Source organism: Mesocricetus auratus, unplaced genomic scaffold, assembly GCF_017639785.1.
Source record: "Mesocricetus auratus isolate SY011 unplaced genomic scaffold, BCM_Maur_2.0 Super-Scaffold_100011, whole genome shotgun sequence".
Lineage (NCBI taxonomy): Eukaryota > Metazoa > Chordata > Mammalia > Rodentia > Cricetidae > Mesocricetus > Mesocricetus auratus.
In genome coordinates this window covers 57,816,272-57,832,338 of record NW_024429195.1, presented here as the reverse complement: position 1 = coordinate 57,832,338, position 16,067 = coordinate 57,816,272, and the positions used below count along the sequence as shown (strand labels likewise).

Below are 16,067 nucleotides of genomic sequence, written 5' to 3'. Positions count from 1 at the left end.
AACAACCATTACACTCTATATAAAAAGGCTCTGAAAGGTAAGTGGTGGGGAGTGTAATGTATAGAGAGAAAGGGAGAGGTTGACCAAATGACATAAATTTGCATTTGGATAAGAGGATGGGTCTTATCTATTGCACAACCTGGTGAATATTGTCAAGAACAATGTACCATGCATTTATAAATAGCTAAAACATTTACAGGACCTAGTTTGGTCCTATGCAGATTTCTGAGCTGTCAGTCTGGAGTTGGTGACTTGCTCAGGTCAGCTGTCTCTGTGGGTTTCCCCAAAATGGTCCGGACCCTCTTGCTCATATTATTGCTCCTCTCTCTCTTTGACTAGACTCTGGGAGCTCAGTGTGGCTTGGGCAGTTTGTGGCACCACTGGCAGTGGGACCAGGACTTACCCCTTGTGCTTGCACTGGCTTTGTGGAGCTCATCCTCTCTGGAGGGATAACTTGCTCAGCCTAGATATAGTGGGGTGGAGGACCTTGCTCCTGCCTCAAAGTGATGTGTCAGACTTCATTGACTCCCCGTGGGAAGCCTCACCCTCTCTGAGGAGTGAATGGGGGGTGGGATGGGAGAAGGTGGGGAGAGCAGGGGGAGGGGAGAAAGTGGAACTGGGATTGGTATGTAAAATGAAAAATTATTGTTTTAAAATAAAAAATATAAAAAGTACCTGAAACAGATTTTAAATATTCTTACTATAAAAATGTTATATATTTAAAATGGCAGAGATGGCATTTTGTTGGTCTGGCTTCTTCTTTCTGCACCCTATGTGTACCTTGAAATATCATGTTCTATTCACAACATATACTATTATTTATCAGCAAAAAATACCATGATAAGAATACCGATAAGTGATTGATGGGATGCAAGAGGTCCTAGGTTCAGCCCTCAGCATTTCCTTGCCCTCAAATAATATACCTTTAAAAAGGATATGTTGTGAGTTATCGCTCATTCAGAACAGGCTCTGTACTTTGCTTAAGTGTTCCCCTCAGAATTCCTTTCACAGTTGTTTTACTAGGTTTTTCTGTAACTTTCTTACTAACTAGGCTACTTTGTCTAGGACCATGGAGGATGTAATAAAATATGGTTTTAATCTTGTTGTGATATATAACTGAAACATGTAATGGCTATTTCTGTGGGAATTTCTAGGATTTTGAGTCTTCCTGGCTAATTCTGCAAGGTAATGGCCATAGCAACAACAAGGTTGATTATGGAGAATTCAAACGTGCCATTTTTGGTGAAATGAATGAATATAGGAAATCGTTTGTTCGCAAGGTAACTCTTAACTGGTCTCAAATTGTTACTTTTATTAGATTGTTAGATTCATTGTTTAGCACTGTTAATGGGTCATCAATTAAAACATGTTATATCATTTTCACTGTAGTGGGCAGGGTTTAGTGAGACTTAAACAAGCTTATATATGTTTATACAAGTCTACCCAGAATAAAACAAAAATCACACACACACACACACACACACACACACACACACACACACACACTGTCTTAGAAAAGATTTGATGAAAGAAGAATAAAATTTCAACTTGAATTATCTTCATAAGTTATTAGTTTCTGTTACTTACTAGATATCCAAATATATGGCTGTGTAAAACCCTGAGCCTCACTTGCTGTCCTGCAAGGCTAGTGGAAAGATTAAATGTGATGGTTTTATTCCTAGCAATCACACTATTCTAGTGTCTGAGCTCAACATGCATTATTTTAAGATGATGTTTTTGTGTGTTACTGTGGTGTTTCTGATATGCATGCTAAGTGTTAAAATGAAAATAGCAAAGTCACATTAAGTTGGAATTAGGGTCCTGGGGCTGGAGACAGATCATTGGGTAAAGTGTCTCTAGTGCAAGTGTAAGGATCCGAGTTGAAATTCTCAGGTCCCATGTAAATCTAGATGTATAACATGTGTAACCCCAGTGTTCTTATGACAGGATGAGAGACACAGGTAGGAAACTCCATACAGCTTACAGTTGACTGACCTGGATATGCATTAGCTAACAACAAAGAGACCCTGTCTCAAACAAGGTACAATATAAGGACTGACACCCTGCATGTTTGTGTTGCACACACATACACACACACACATGCACACATGTTGTACATACATTATATACACACAGATCCCTAATTTTAAAATATAGATTAATTTGGTTCTAGTAGACATTATTTATAGTATAATTTTGTGTTGTAAACTTTTCTTTTGTGTATGTGTTTAATACAATATATATAAATCTCATATTTATAAAAAGCTATTCTATGTAGAGTAGGATAAGCAATTATAACAGGTGTCAGTCTCAAGTGGAAAAACTAAAACTCTCTGCCATTACTGACTAAGAGATGTAGTAAAAGCATTACATTAATCAAAAGCATTACATTAATCAAATGTATAGATAACTTTGTACTTAATTATTCTTTGTATACCATGGTGATAAGTTTGAGTATCTGACTGGCCTATCAAATTATTTTTCTCTTTTTCAACACTTGTTTAGTTCATTTCAAATGTCTCATTTACAGTTTGGAAATAATCAACCACACAATAGCTTCTCATACCTAATGATTTCACAGAGAGAAACCCTGTCTTTCTTTAGGCCTTCATGAAACTGGATTTCAACAAAACTGGCATTGTGTCTGTTATAGACATAAGAAAGTGCTACTGTGCAAAGAAGCATCCACGTGTGATTTCAGGTAACTGCCACACACCAAATACATGTGATTTCCACCGTGCTTATTAATAAAAGTGTCTTCTTTCAGTTATACTGGTCTGAAGGAAATAAAGTCAATGGCTTTAGTGACATTTTCCTTTTTTAATTTAAAAATTATTAGGTCTATTGTTTGTACTTACTGATTTCTTTGACATTATAATCAAGATAGAAGATAGAATGACTTCAAATTACTGAATTTATTTCATAAGATGAATAAGTATCCCTTTATCATCATCCATCATTTTGCTGAACTTTTACAGAAAATATTTCACAGTTAGTCCTCTTCCTTCAGGGCATTCAACGGAGGAAGAAATCAAATCATCCTTTCTAGAGACATTAAGAGATGCCTGCAGCAAGACTGATGAAGTTTCATATGGTGAATTTGAAGATTACTATGAAGGCCTAAGTATAGGGATAGTAGACGATGACGATTTTGTTAACATCTTACGTACTCCATGGGGAATTTAGTTTTAAATAATGCATGATCTCATCAGCACCAAGTAGTTTATAGAAAAGTTGAATTTTATAGAAAATGTGATTAACTTGTAATGTATTTTTCTAAGATTCTTTAATTTTTTTTTCCAAAAAAGTTGAGTCTGGGAAGACCTATTTAGAAATAGATGCAGATGTGTTTGTGAGCACACATGCATGCTTACCTGTCCAAATGTTTGTAAAGACAGATATTTGTGTTAGTCCTTTCCATTTTATTTTAGAAAAGTAATTTAGAAATTAGCCTTAGTAGAGAAGTAATATCCCCATTAAACTATGCGAGGACTTGTATAGAGTAATCAAGTTTCCTATCCTTTCTCAAATGTCTTATAACTTTTCCTAGAATATAGTTGTCACCATTCTCAATTTAATGACTTGGAATTCAGATCAAGGCTGAAAAGTGCAACTTGCTTGAAGCACAAAATTTTAACATATATACAAAAGCAATGTCATAATCTATATGATTATATGTGCATTATATTTTGAGTGACTGGTGTTTACCCCTCAGTGTTCTTTGAAAAAGACTTCTCATATGTATTTGTCTTCAAAATTACATACTACTCTCTGTTCAGTGGGAAAAATTCCACTGTATTTTTCATTTTAACTGTCATATTATCTGTATACACATGTTATATATAAACAATAAAATGTAGAAGATATTGGAATGTAGAAATATCTCCTTAGGCCACTAAATAAAGAATTCAAGGATAATTCAACAATTTTTTAGACAAAGTGTAAATCATATTTTGTGTCTCAAAATGAAGATGTGGTATTCTGAGTACCTCTGTTTGTTATAATAAACAGAGCATTCTCTTCTAAATGTGGCATATTTAATGTGAACACTCTGTACACATGTACATCTGCCTATCTGTGAAGAGCTGTATTTATTCAATCCATACATCACTTGCCAGTGAGTATCTTCTCAAACACATAGAGGTTAAGTTTGAGAAGAACTTGAGTTAGAATTGCTAAGCCTGTCCTCTTTCTCCAGTATGAATTATTTTAAAATATTAATCTAAGTACATACTTTTCCTTGGTGGGGTAGTCATCCTGAATGCTTTCTCAAAATTACTTTTTCTTGAAAACACATTTTCTAAAAAGTTCATCCTTATGAGGTCTCTCAGATGCTAGGTAAGTTTGGAGCTTGCGTAAGAGACACCTAGTGAGTTCCTTGAGACACACTCATTTGCTCCATATTGGATTTAATATCATTGACAAATTCCAGGAGACCCCATGTGCTGTTGCAAAGGTGAAGGGTATTTCATTCCATATTTAAACTGATTTAGCCATGCCTCATAAGCCTCATTCTAACAGGATAAAAGGAAATGACAAATCCAGCCAGGACCTTGACTGTTTCTCCTTTATTTATAGAATTTGCCATCACATAGGGAAACTTTTCATTCAGTCTTTTGAAGCTAATCTGAGTTCATTGTAATTGAATGTCATGGGCTCTGAGAAGTGAGGCTTTGTTGCATAATTCCTAGCTAAATGTCTATGTATTTTTATTATATTTTAAATGAACAAATATCTGTATATATTCACAGGGTATATTGTGATATTTTAACATATGTTATAATGTAGACTAGCCAAAAATCTACCACTTCATATGCTTAATATACATTTATTTATTTATTGAGACAGAATCTCATATACTCCAGCTGATCTCACTATATAGCAAAGGTTAATGAAGTCCTGATCTTCTTACCTCTACCTTCTTTGTGCTGGGAATAGAATGTACATCTGCATCAAAGTATTTATTATTTGTTATTATAAAACATATTTAAAATCTAATTTCAGGTACCTAAGATATCACGTTCATGACAGTCGCTGTACTCTGAATAGATCACTAGAAATAATTCCTGACTAACTATAATAGTTCATTGCATATGGTAAATTTACTGTATTTGCAATGTGGAGCTTGAACTAATGAACACATTTAGGCTTCTTGCATGGTTTTTCCAGAAGTTTTTAATGCAAAATTATTCAAATGCAAGAACCCTAACTGTTGCTCAATAAGTCACACATGCAGCTGAATAACATTGGCATAACACCTATCCCATGTAAGACACTGGGCTAGACACCAGGATCACAAAGTAAGAAATATATATATATATATATTTATATTTATATATAACTATATAAATATAGTTGCTACCCTTAAGTGGTTTCCTCATCTAATGGAAAGTCCATGAGCAATGTGGCATTATAGTGTGGAGTAGTAGATATTACATTGATGCATACTTTGTGTGCCTTGGGGTCCTCAAAGTACAAGCAGTTTCAATGGGGTCATTTTTGATGTGGTACTAGAAGTCCAGAGATCTAGGTTAGAACCAAACATAGCTGATAAAAAAGTCAATGTAATGATGCCTAATGATATATGATATTCTTCCTTACTCATAGATTGGTGTCTAGCCCAATTATCATCAGAGCGGCTTCATCCAGCAACCGATAGAAACAAATGCAGAGACCCACAGCTAAACATTAATCTTGGCTCAGGGATTCCTGTAGAGGAGGGTCTGGAATGATTGTAGGAAACTTAGGGGTCAAGGACACTACAACAAAACTCACAGAATCAATTAACCTTGTCTCACAGGGGTGCTCAGAGACTGAGCCAACAACCAGGGAGCCTGAATGGGACTGACCTAGGCCCTCTGCATATATGTTATTGTGTGTAGCTTGGTCTTCTTGTGGGTCTGCTAAACAGTGGGAGCAGGGTCTGTCTCTGAGTCTTTTACAAGCCTTTGAGACCCTATTCCTCATATTTTATTGCCTTGTTCAGCCTTAATATGAGGGCAGGTGCCTGTCTCACTGCAACTTGATATGCCATATTTGACTGATATTCATGGGAGGTCTGACTTTTTCTGAATAGAAATGGAGGAGGAGTGAATTGTGGGGTGGGAAGAGAGGGAAGGTAGGGGAGAGAGACTAGGAGGAGAGGATGGATCAGAAACTGTAGTTTGGATGTAAAAATAATAATATCATTAAAAATGAGTAAAAGATAAAAACTGATTAATTAGTATGAAAATACAATTTCATTTAGATGAATTGTAAGATAATGATGATTATAATGGTGGTGGTGGTGTGTTTGTGTGTGTATGTGTGATCACCTGGAAAAGGACCTATAAGTATGTGTATGGGTTATGTTGATTATGTCAGTTGATGTGAGAATACCTGCCCACTGTAGATGGTACATTCTCATAGACAATCTTTAAAAATTTTTTATATTTTCTTTTTTCCCACAATATATGTTTTTATTTAAATTAGAAACATGAATGCTTCACATGTCAATCCCAGATCCCTCTCCCACCGCTTAATCCCTTGTCCCTCCACCAACCCCCCAACCCCCACTCCATCCCCACATCATTTCCCAGGGAGGGTGAGGCCATCCTTGGGGGAATCTCCAAAGTCTGTCATTTCATCCAGGGCAGGACCTAGGCCCTTCCCCATGTGTTCTGGCTGAGAAAGCATCCCTCTATTTGGAATGGACTCCCAAAGATCATTCATACACCATGGTAAACACTGATCTACTATCCAAGGCCACAGTGATTCCTGTGGTCTCCTCACTGGCACTATATTCATGGAGTCTGGATAAGTCCCCTGTTGGCCTCTCAGCCATCAGTCTGGGATTCAAGAGCTCCCCCTTATCCAGTCAGCTGTCTTTGTGGGTTTCACCATCATGGTCTTGACCCCTTTGCTCATCACTCCTCCATCTCTGTCACTAGATTCCAGAAATTCAGTTCATTGTTTAGCTGTGGGTATCTGTCTCTGCTTCCATCAGTCACTTGATGAAGATTCTAGGATAGCACATAAGGTAATCATCAACCTTATCATCAAGGAGGGGCTATTAATGTAGTCTCTCCACTATTGCTTAGTTTGCCAGTTGGTGTTATCCTTGCAGATCTCTGAAGATCTCACTAGTGTCAGCTTTCTCAAGCTTATAATGACTCCATCTATTATGGTATCTCTCATCCTGCTCTCCTCTATTCTTACCTAGACTCAACCTTCCTGCTCCCCCATGCCTTCTTCTCCCCTCCTCTTATACCCCTCTCTTTTTCCTGGTTCCCTCTCCCCTCCCCTGATGTTCCCAATCTGCTCAGGAGATCTTGCCTCATTCTACTTCTGTGGGGAACCTCCCTGTTTCCCAGACTCACTGGCACTGGGATTGTAGGCTGACACCCCCCTGATCCACATCTAAAATCCATGAGTGAGTACATACCATGTTTGTCTTTTTGTGGACAGACAACCTTGAACTGTGTAAGAGTAGAGGGGGAAAATGAGAATCGGCATTCATATATCCATTGCTCTTTCCTGACCATGGATATAACATGAACAGATGTTCCAAGTTCTTGCTCTTGTGAATCCCTTGCCATGATGGGCTACAATCTGGGCCATTGAGCTAAAATAAACCCATCCTCCCTTAAATTGCTCTTGGTCAGGATTATTTTATCATCTCATCATACAAGAAACTAAGACAGAAAATGGAGGTTGCTTTTATCAGACTATTTATCACAGAAACAGGAGAGAAACAAGACAATAAGTAGAACTAAGATGAATCTATGGAAACTGCAATGTTCCTGATATCTTTGCTATGACCCTGAATCCTATAGTGGATTAGGTTATCCAAAAATGGCTTCCACTGAATCATCTATCACCCTCATATACTTTTTAATATTGTAAATTTGATTTCATATTGGGCGTAGGGTCTCTGTGTTAGGACACGTCATTCTGAAAATATGTGTCTAATTGGTTTGAATAAAGCACTGTTGGCCAATAGGGAAGCAAGATAGGTGGGACTAGGAGTCTAGGAGGATTCTGGGAATTGTAGTTAGGAGAGCTCTCGCTGTGTGATCTCCGTGGAGCAACAGGCACTCAGGAGTGCGTCCTCAAAAAGATAAATTCTTATAAAGTATATATTAGTAATTATGGATTAATAATCACAGAGCTAGCCGATAAGAAACCAAGCCAATGGCCAACAGCTTCATAACTAATACAGTGTCTTATGTGTTATTTGGGGGCTGAAAGCAGCAACAGGAACCAGGTGGCAGGCAGGAAGGCTAAATGTTACATCTCTGTCCCCTCTCCTCAAGTCTGGGTGATGTGTGAACTAAACTGGGAAAGTGCTGCTGTGCCATGTTCCATGCAAAAGCAGCTTACCTTCTGCTATATTTGGTGGGACACTTACGCTGCCATAAGAAATCTGTATGTTCTCATCATGAGTGGTCACTCAGTCAGTCCCTTCCATAGTCTTATTTCTTTGTGAAAAAAATGACCTTATATTCTAACACTGCCACGCTATGACTTCTTAAAGCAGTAATAAGTAGAAAAAAAGCCTATCATAAGAACTCGAATGAGAGCCGGGAGGTGGTGGCGCACGCCTTTAATCCCAGCACTCGGGAGGCAGAGGCAGGCGGATCTCTGTGAGTTCGAGGCTGGGCTGGACCGACAGCCTCGAAAACAATACAGAGAAACCCTGTCTCGAAAAACAAAACAAAACAAAACAAAACAAAAAAAAAAAGAACTCGAATGAAAGTGAATATATTAAAAACATTGTTTTCAAATATTTAGGGACAAATACAACCCAGAATTTACAAAATCCATTTCATTCCTTACAGGTAAAAAATAGTCAGAAAAAGTATTTTAGATGTAGCTTTGTAGGAGAAAGGGATCAGATAGAATGACTGGTATACAGATTGGTATACAGATTCCAAGCATAATGCTTTAAAATGGATATTGAGCCATATAGCAAAAGTCTTGCTGACTATTTGACACACAGCAGTTAATCATTGTATTGCTCGAGTTCTGAGAATAATTGAGTTTAATTATAACTAATGTACATTAAGTATCTGAAATTCTCTTGTTAGTTTTTGCCAACTTTTAACAGTTATTCTGATGACTTTTGCTCACTTGGCAAGATAAACTGCAGAGCAATTAATTTATATTTCTTTCTCTAAGACATAGTTGAGAGTAAGATAAATTACAGCCATGACTGAAGAAGTCAGGCAAACTTTTGTTTTTGTTATCTCCAGGTCAGAGGCAGAAGCTACCAAAAAAAACCCTGAATTTCAACTGTCAGTGAATTGAAATTGAAGGCAAATCTGAACCCCTTTTCTATGTGTGTGTGTGTGTGTGTGTGTGTGTGTGTGTGTGTGTGTGTGTATGTATGGGATTGAGTGTATATGGTGTTTGAATAGGAACAAATGAATATAGATCTACCTGCCATAGAATATGAAATTTTTAATAGTTTCTCCTGAGACAAGAAAAACAATCTTTCTGACCTTGAAAACCATGGTCTCACATCCTGGAAGCAGATTCCCAGGGAGATTGCATGCTTCCAGCTTGTGAGGCCCAGATATGACTCCTGAGTGTCAGGTTTTATCAACCAATTCTTCCAATTGTTCATCCAGTGCATACACTTTGAGTAGGATTATGGGCAGACCGTACTTGAGGTTCAAAAAAATACCACCATGAGCAATAAACACAAATCCCGTGTTTCAGAAAGTGGAAGGAGTCTGTGAACAAATAAATGAATAAGATAATTTTAGTTGAGCCCTTTGAAGAGGAGACAAAATAAACAGTGTGGGCAGAGTCTGACAGGAAGCTTCTCAGAGGAGATAATTCTACTTAACTGAAATCAGGACAATGAGAAGAGAAAGAACACTGTAGGCAGAAGAGACTGCGGTTAAACAAAATCCCAAAGTGGAAATGAGCGTGGTGTGTTCAAGGGGAGAAAATGCAATGCTCCTGAAACACAAATGCCCCCGTGTGTGTGTGTGTGTGTGTGTGTGTGTGTGTGTGTGTGTGTGTGTATGGCTGTGTATATATGATTCTCTCTGTGTATGTGTTTGTGAGTCTCTCTCTCTGTGTGTATACAACTCTGTATGTTAGGGGGTATTTGAATAGGAACCAAAGGAAGGAGATAGAGTAAGGTCAGGAGGAGACAGGGATTGATAAACAAAGTCTCCCATGCCTGGAGAAGAGCTTGGATTTATATTCTAAGTAGAAAGAATGACAGAGAAGTGCTGTGATTTGATTTTCACCTGCAGACAATGAAAACTGGAGCATGTGTGGAGCATTGCACTTGAATTGAAGATGTACTTATGCTAACAGGTTCAGATTATGGTGAGGTGGAAGGGTAGGACTGCAGTTTTGGAAAAGGAAAGATATGGATGGATTTGTGATGTGCTTTGGAGAGAGTGTCAACAGGATCTGTAGGTGGTCTAAGTAGATTGGGAAATAGAGAAGAAACTAGCATGCACTAGACTGAGAAATTTAGTGGGTAGCAGGGTAGACTAGGGAGGAAACAGACTTAGATGAAAACATGAATGTTTGTTGTGTCTTATTTATAATTTTTATGAACAATCTACATGAGAATATCAAGTAGGCAGTTGGATTTGTTTGTAAAAGGGAAATAAGGAAATAGGAATCTAGGAGTGGGCAATGCAGGATCATCAGTAAGTAGGTAGCATTTAAAAGTTGAGATTTTTGTGAAATATCCAAGGATATGGTGTCATCATGAAACAGCAACAATAAAAAATGGTAGACAGGGTATGAGTCCTAGATACATGTACAGGTTTGGTAAAGAGTGGAGAATGCTGTCCTAATTTGCTTTTCTGCTGCTGGGTTAAAACACTGACCAAAAGCAACTTCTGGGAGGAAAGAGTTTATTTCATCTTATACCTGAAGGTAACAGTCCACTGAAGGAAACTAGAACAGGAACTCAAGGCAAGAACCTGGAGGCAGGAATGGAGGCGTGCTGCTTACTGCTTTGCTCCCCATAGCTTGCTCAGCTTGTTTTCTTATACAACCCAGGACCATCTGCCTAGGGGTGGCACCACCCACAGTGGGCTAGAACTTCAACACAAGTAGCCAGTCAAAGCATGATGCTCCCCAGCATTAATCCCAGAATTCAGAAGTCAGAGGCAAGAGAAATGTCATGAGTTTGAGGTCTAGACTGTATAGTGAGTTCCAGGTCAGCCAGGACTACCAAGAATACCTTGTTTCAGTAAGGCCTGGGAGTTCTGGTCGAGGGGTGGGAAGGACATTGGGGTGGAATGACAACCAAAAGGAGAAGTATAGTGACCAAGGAAGTAGGAGGGAATTCATAGATATTAATAAATCAATCTGTAACAAGAATGAGAAAATATAAACTAAGTTGGAGAAAGTGAGCACAAAAATGCAACTATTGGATCTAACAATACAAACTGGTGAAGAAAAGTCAGATGGTTAAAAGTCAAAGACAGAATGAAAAGTTAGGACATGGGCTTCATGCTAGAGGTTACACTTGAGTAGATAAATGTTGCGGGTGACCCTACTGCGACACCCATTGGGGGAGGGGGTGAGAAGATGCTGCATCAAGAACTCAGGCACTGGGAGTCAGTGGTTAGCGCAGCATGGTGCTGCAAACTCATTTATTAAGGAAGTTAGGCTTGCCTTTGTACCCCCTCCCAAGGTCTTATTGGCTTAGGTTACTGACTCTGCTGGATGTCCTTTCCTCATTGGTGTCTCTGGGTCAGATATCTTCTGGTCACCATCTCTGGGTGTTGAAGCAGGCTTGGCTGCTTGGCTCAGGGAGGAAGTGCCTACCGGGCATGTGCATGCTCATATGGGCTGGCCTGGGTACCAGGGGCAGGGCAATTGCAGATTGGGTAGGCTGGACACAGTTTCTCCTACATATCCACTTTTTAAAATGCAGCTTAGTGGGAGCAGAAATTCTAGCTTCAGCCTTGTTGACCCCCACCTCTGAGAGCATCCTGCATGATGGACCATGCCTGTCTTAGGCTGGCCTGCCTCATAGGTCCTTATCCATCATTGACTACTGGTCCTCGAAGGATGACATGTCTGGGAAGCATGGCTGGGTGTGAGGAACGCCTGTCAAACTGATAGCTCAGGAATTTCTGTGAGCCAGGCCCAAGAGACCTCCCAAGGAGGTCCCTAGAGTGAGGAAATACACTGTAGGAAACTCTTAAAGAGAATGATCAGGAATAAGACAATACCCCCAATCAAAGCATAGGAAAAAGGATGTCACTCCTGAGCAGACCCCGTGCTTTCAGTCAAGAAAGAGCACACGAATCCAGAGGTCAGGCTCACACATGTTTTCGGGAGAAATCCAGAGGACCAGCACAATAACCTCATCCCAAAATTACTCCAGATTAGCAGTCTTAACCTTAAGGCCCCTGGTAACTAATTTGATTTTAATGCCCTCACCTGAGGCTCTTTACAGCGGGAGGGTCCCATTCTCTTAATGGCAGGAGACATAGACAAGAACAAAGTCTAAAACTGACAAAGACAGACTAGAACAAAAACAGGAAGCATGTTGGACCTAAGTGTAATAATGTTCCTACCTAATGCACCAGGGATACCAGACAGACACAAAGGAAGAGACAGAAAAGGCAGTGCATCACCGCGCTCACCTTCACGAGGACCAAGGACACAAAACACTCTGGGGTCAACTCACTGAACAAGTAAGTCACCGAAGAGGGGGCGCCGGAGAGCACCGTGAGAGTGGAGGAGTCCGAGAGGGTGCAGGTAGAAACAGTGAAAGTGCTCCAACATAGGATCCAAAGACGATGCACTGCCAGCAGCAGAAGGCAAACATCAGGGCCCAAACAAAAAACAGCCGCGGCAATGTAAAAACAAAAACACACCCTGATTCAAGCGTGGCGAGACCCATGCCAGCACGGGGATCCACGAGGATCGTGTCTAGATGCCAGAGGTTGTGGGTTACCTTACTGGGACACCCTTTGGGGGGAGGAGGTCAGAAGAAGCAGCACCAACGACACAGGCACTGGGAGTCAGTGACAGTAGAGCAGGATGCAGACTCCTTTATTCAGGAAGTTAGGGCTGCCTTTGTACCTCCTCCCAAGGTCCTGTTGGCTCAGGCGGCTGACTCTGCTGCCTTGTCCTTTTCTCATTGGTGTCTCTGGGACAGGTGTCTCTCTGTCAGTGTCTCTGGGCATGGAGGCAGGTTTGGTGGCTTGGCTCGGGGAGGAAGTCTGTGCTGCGCATGTGCATGCTCAGGTGGGCTGGCCTGGGCATCAGGGACAGGGCGATTGTGGTTTGGGTAGGCTAATTGCAGTTTCTCCTATGGATGAACTTTGAAGGGAAGCAGATAGAGGATAATGTTAAATCTTAGTGTAGGAGTGGGAAACTTGTGTTTATTTTTCTTTTCCTCTTTTTTTAAAAATTTAAATTAGAAACAATCTTGCTTCACATGTCAATTCCAGCTTCCTCTACCTCCCCTCCTCCTCCGCTCCCCACCAGCCCCCACAACCTCCCATCCAATCCTCACTCCACTCCCCAGGGAGGGTGAGGTCCTTCATAGAGGATCTCCAGAGTCTTGTCAGTTCATCTGGGGCAGGGGCTAGCTGCGCCCCCCCCCGCGCAATGTGTTCAGGCTGAGAGAGCATCCCTCCACATGGAATGGGCTCCCAAAGTCCATTGGTATGCCAGGGATAAATACTGATCAAATACCCAAGGCCCCATAGATTGCCGAGGCCTTCTCACTGACACCCAGGCCACCACTATGCTGGCCTCTCAGCTATCAGTCTGGGGTCCCTCTTGTTGAGGTCAGCTGTTCTGTGGATTTTGACAGCCAATTCTTGACCCCTTTGCTCATCACTCCTCCCTCTCTGCAACTGGAATCCAGGAGTTCAGCTCAGTGTTTAGCTGTGGATGTCTGCCTCTACTTCCATCTGCCAATGGATGAAGGCTCTAGGATGGCATATAAGGTAGGCATCAATCTCACTATTGGGGAAGGGCATTTAAGGTAGCCTCTCTACTATTGCTTAGATTGCCAGTTGGTGTCATCCTTGTAGATCTCTGGAAATCTCACTAGTGCCAGATCTCTCCTCAAACCTATACTGACTCCCTCTATTATGGCATCTCTTATCTTGCTCTCTATTCTTCCCCCAACTCAAACTTCCTACTCCCCCATGTCCTTCCCTTCCCTCCTCTTCTCCCTCTCTCTTTCTCCCTGCTCCCTCTCCCTTTCCCCCATGCTCCCAAGCCACTCAGGAGATCCTGTCCCATTCCCCTTCTCTGGGGTACCATGCATATTTATCTTAGGGACTTTTTTTGTGGTTCACTCTATTTGGTGTTCTCTAGGCATCTTGTACCTTCATTGGCGTGTCTTTCTTTAGTTTGGGAAAGTTTTCTTCTATGAATTTGTTGAATATGTTTTCTGCACCTTTGAGTTGGGTTTCTTCACCTTCTTCTATACCTATTATTCTTATGTTTGGCCTTTTCATGGTGTCCCATATTTCCTGGATATTTTGTGTTAGGGATTTTTTGCACTTACGATTTTTTTTGGTCAATGCATCTATTTCTCCTAGTGTATCTTCAATGCCTGAGATTCTGTCTTCCATCTCTTATATTCTGTAGATTGTGCTTGTATCTGTAGTTCCTGATCATTTACCCACCTTTTCTAATTCCAGCATTCCTTCAGACTGTGTGTATTTTTTTATTGTGTCTATTTCAGCTTTCAAACCTTGTACTGTTTGAATTGTTTCTTGCAATTTTTGGTTCGTCTTTTCTTTCATTTCTTTAAAGCATTTTCTCATTTCCTCTTTTAGGGTCTCTATCATCTTTCTGAAGTTGTTTTTAAGGTCATTCTCTTCTGCTTCATCTGAGTTGGGATGCTCAGGTCTTACTGGTGTAGAGTCCCTAGACTCTGGTGGCGTCATATTGGTTTTTCTGTTGTTGATTGTGCTCTTATATTGTAGTCTTCCCACCCCTTCTTCCAGTGGGTATAGGTGGGGGTCTCTTCCTCTCCTGATGGGTACGGGTCCAAGGTTCTTTTCTGGTGGATGCAAGCAGGTGAAATACTCTGATGGGTCTCATGGTGGGTGCAGGTGGGTCTGAGGCACTCCCTCTCCCGGTGGGTGGAAACTGGATTAGGATAGTGCTGTCAGCAGTCTCTCGGTTGCTCGGTGAGCTAAGGGCAAGTCAACCTGCCTGCAGTCCCCAGACCAGGAGATTCCAGAGTGGGCAAGAGGAAGGAAATCTGGCCCCAGGCAGGGGCTGGAACTCACCTCTTCCTTGTGTGGGGATGGGAATGGCCCCGCAATCTCAGCAGGCTGGTGGTTGCTTGGTGAGCCTTAGGTGAGTTGACCTGCCTGCAGTCCCCAGACCAGGAGATCCGAAACTTGTGTTTTTAACCTGGTAGAAGAATTGCATAATGATGACCTTGGCCTATCACTCAAAGCAGTGTGAACTGAAGACCAGAATTCCTTTCCTATGTGTTCATATCTATGTGGAATTCCCTGACCACTATAGCATAGCTCCTAGGCAAAAGAAAGAGTAGTTCAAGCAATTAAAGTCAGATGTCCTGCCAACAGGAGGAACCAACATGAGGAACTGCATGAGACAGAGTACCAGAATAAAAAGTAAAGCGGTGTCACTCACCCAACACCTTGGCGATAGAGGTATGAGAACTATGAGTTCATCCTCACCCAGGGCGTTTAGGGCTAACCTGGACTACATGAGATCTTGCCTTTTTTAAAAGAAGCGATATGACAAATGGTTTAATACAATAACTTACACATAAAATTAATTTAAAAATACTAAAATAGACTAAATATAATCAGAAATAGTCAGGTTGAGTAATATGGAAGACTGATACAAGAGTAAAACAATGCAGACTTTGTCCATATTTTTAATGTTTTCTTTTTCATATACCTCATTACATTAGTCATTTGTGTCCATAAAGGCAAGAGAAGGGTATTGGAGGTCTTATTTTCACTCTCAGTGTTATTCATTTAAGACAGGATATCTCATTGAACCTGGAGCTTGTCAATCCTCCTGTCTCTTTTGCCTAGACCTTCCAGAGTGCTGGGGGCTGCAGGTACATGTGTGACTACAAT

The 16,067-nt window shown here is 40.7% G+C and overlaps 1 protein-coding gene across 9 annotated transcripts in view; it reads left to right on the top strand.

Annotated features, from left to right (window-relative positions):
- Window positions 1-4,027, top strand: part of Caps2 (calcyphosine 2) — a 78,367-nt gene extending 74,340 nt beyond the window's left edge. For all 9 annotated transcript variants that reach the window (XM_040754885.1, XM_040754879.1, XM_040754877.1 and 6 more), the window contains 3 exons: window positions 1,155-1,280; window positions 2,605-2,701; window positions 3,011-4,027. In XM_040754885.1, coding sequence (XP_040610819.1) covers window positions 1,155-1,280; window positions 2,605-2,701; window positions 3,011-3,186 — 399 coding nt within the window. In that variant the 3' untranslated portion in view covers window positions 3,187-4,027. The remainder of the gene's footprint in view (window positions 1-1,154; window positions 1,281-2,604; window positions 2,702-3,010) is intronic.
- The last annotated feature ends 12,040 nt before the right edge of the window (window positions 4,028-16,067 follow it).